This window comes from Habropoda laboriosa, unplaced genomic scaffold, assembly GCF_001263275.1.
Source record: "Habropoda laboriosa isolate 0110345459 unplaced genomic scaffold, ASM126327v1 scaffold14, whole genome shotgun sequence".
Lineage (NCBI taxonomy): Eukaryota > Metazoa > Arthropoda > Insecta > Hymenoptera > Apidae > Habropoda > Habropoda laboriosa.
The window spans coordinates 78,581-79,229 of NW_017100137.1; the positions used below are offsets into that span (position 1 = coordinate 78,581).

A 649-nucleotide genomic window follows, 5' to 3' on the forward strand; every position below is an offset into this window, starting at 1 on the left:
AAAGTACGTTGAAACAACCTTCAGAGTTATCTCGACGACACCGTATCGCGATTGTTTGATGTTAAAACACTCGAAACATGTTTACCTAAACTCCCAACTCGAATGTTACGAGCTCGCTGTATTTCTTTCACCGACTATACCCTCCCTCTTCTTCAATCCTCTCACGCAAGCTCGTGTAGTATCCGCGTGTCTTTCCGAGGAACACGTTACACCCACGAATCTCGAAGCTGACCAGAATATCTCGGGCAAGTTGGCGGTAGCCTAGGGTCGGTCGTTGCAAGGGGCTCCCTCGAAGGAGGTCGGCAAAAACAACGTGTCGTTTTGCCGGTTGGACGGGTAGCAGGAGGTACACGGCGCATAATATCGTAAAGTTTCGTTAAGGACTGTCCGGCGCGTTCTCCTCCCAGGCCAATATCGTGTTCATGTCCTTAATGCCGCGTGTGCTCCATGGCTCGAGTGGATCCGTGGGCGACGTCGCCGGCGAAACCGCCTTATTCCGCTCAATCGATTCCCTTCTCCACGGCCCGGCCTCCACTATTTCCTTCGGCGATACCCTGTGTGCATGCATCGCGCAGAACAGGAACCATTAAACGAACGGTCAATCGGACCACGGAGCCGCGGACATTGCTTTTCGGTCGGGGAGCTTTGG

At 53.3% G+C, this 649-nt stretch overlaps 1 protein-coding gene across 1 annotated transcript in view; it reads right to left on the reverse strand.

Moving 5' to 3' along the window:
• Positions 1 to 376: 376 nt before the first annotated feature.
• LOC108579435 overlaps positions 377 to 649 on the reverse strand; it is a 77,346-nt gene continuing 77,073 nt past the window's right edge. The window contains exon 13 of the mRNA XM_017942974.1: positions 377 to 554. Coding sequence (XP_017798463.1) covers positions 377 to 554 — 178 coding nt within the window. The remainder of the gene's footprint in view (positions 555 to 649) is intronic.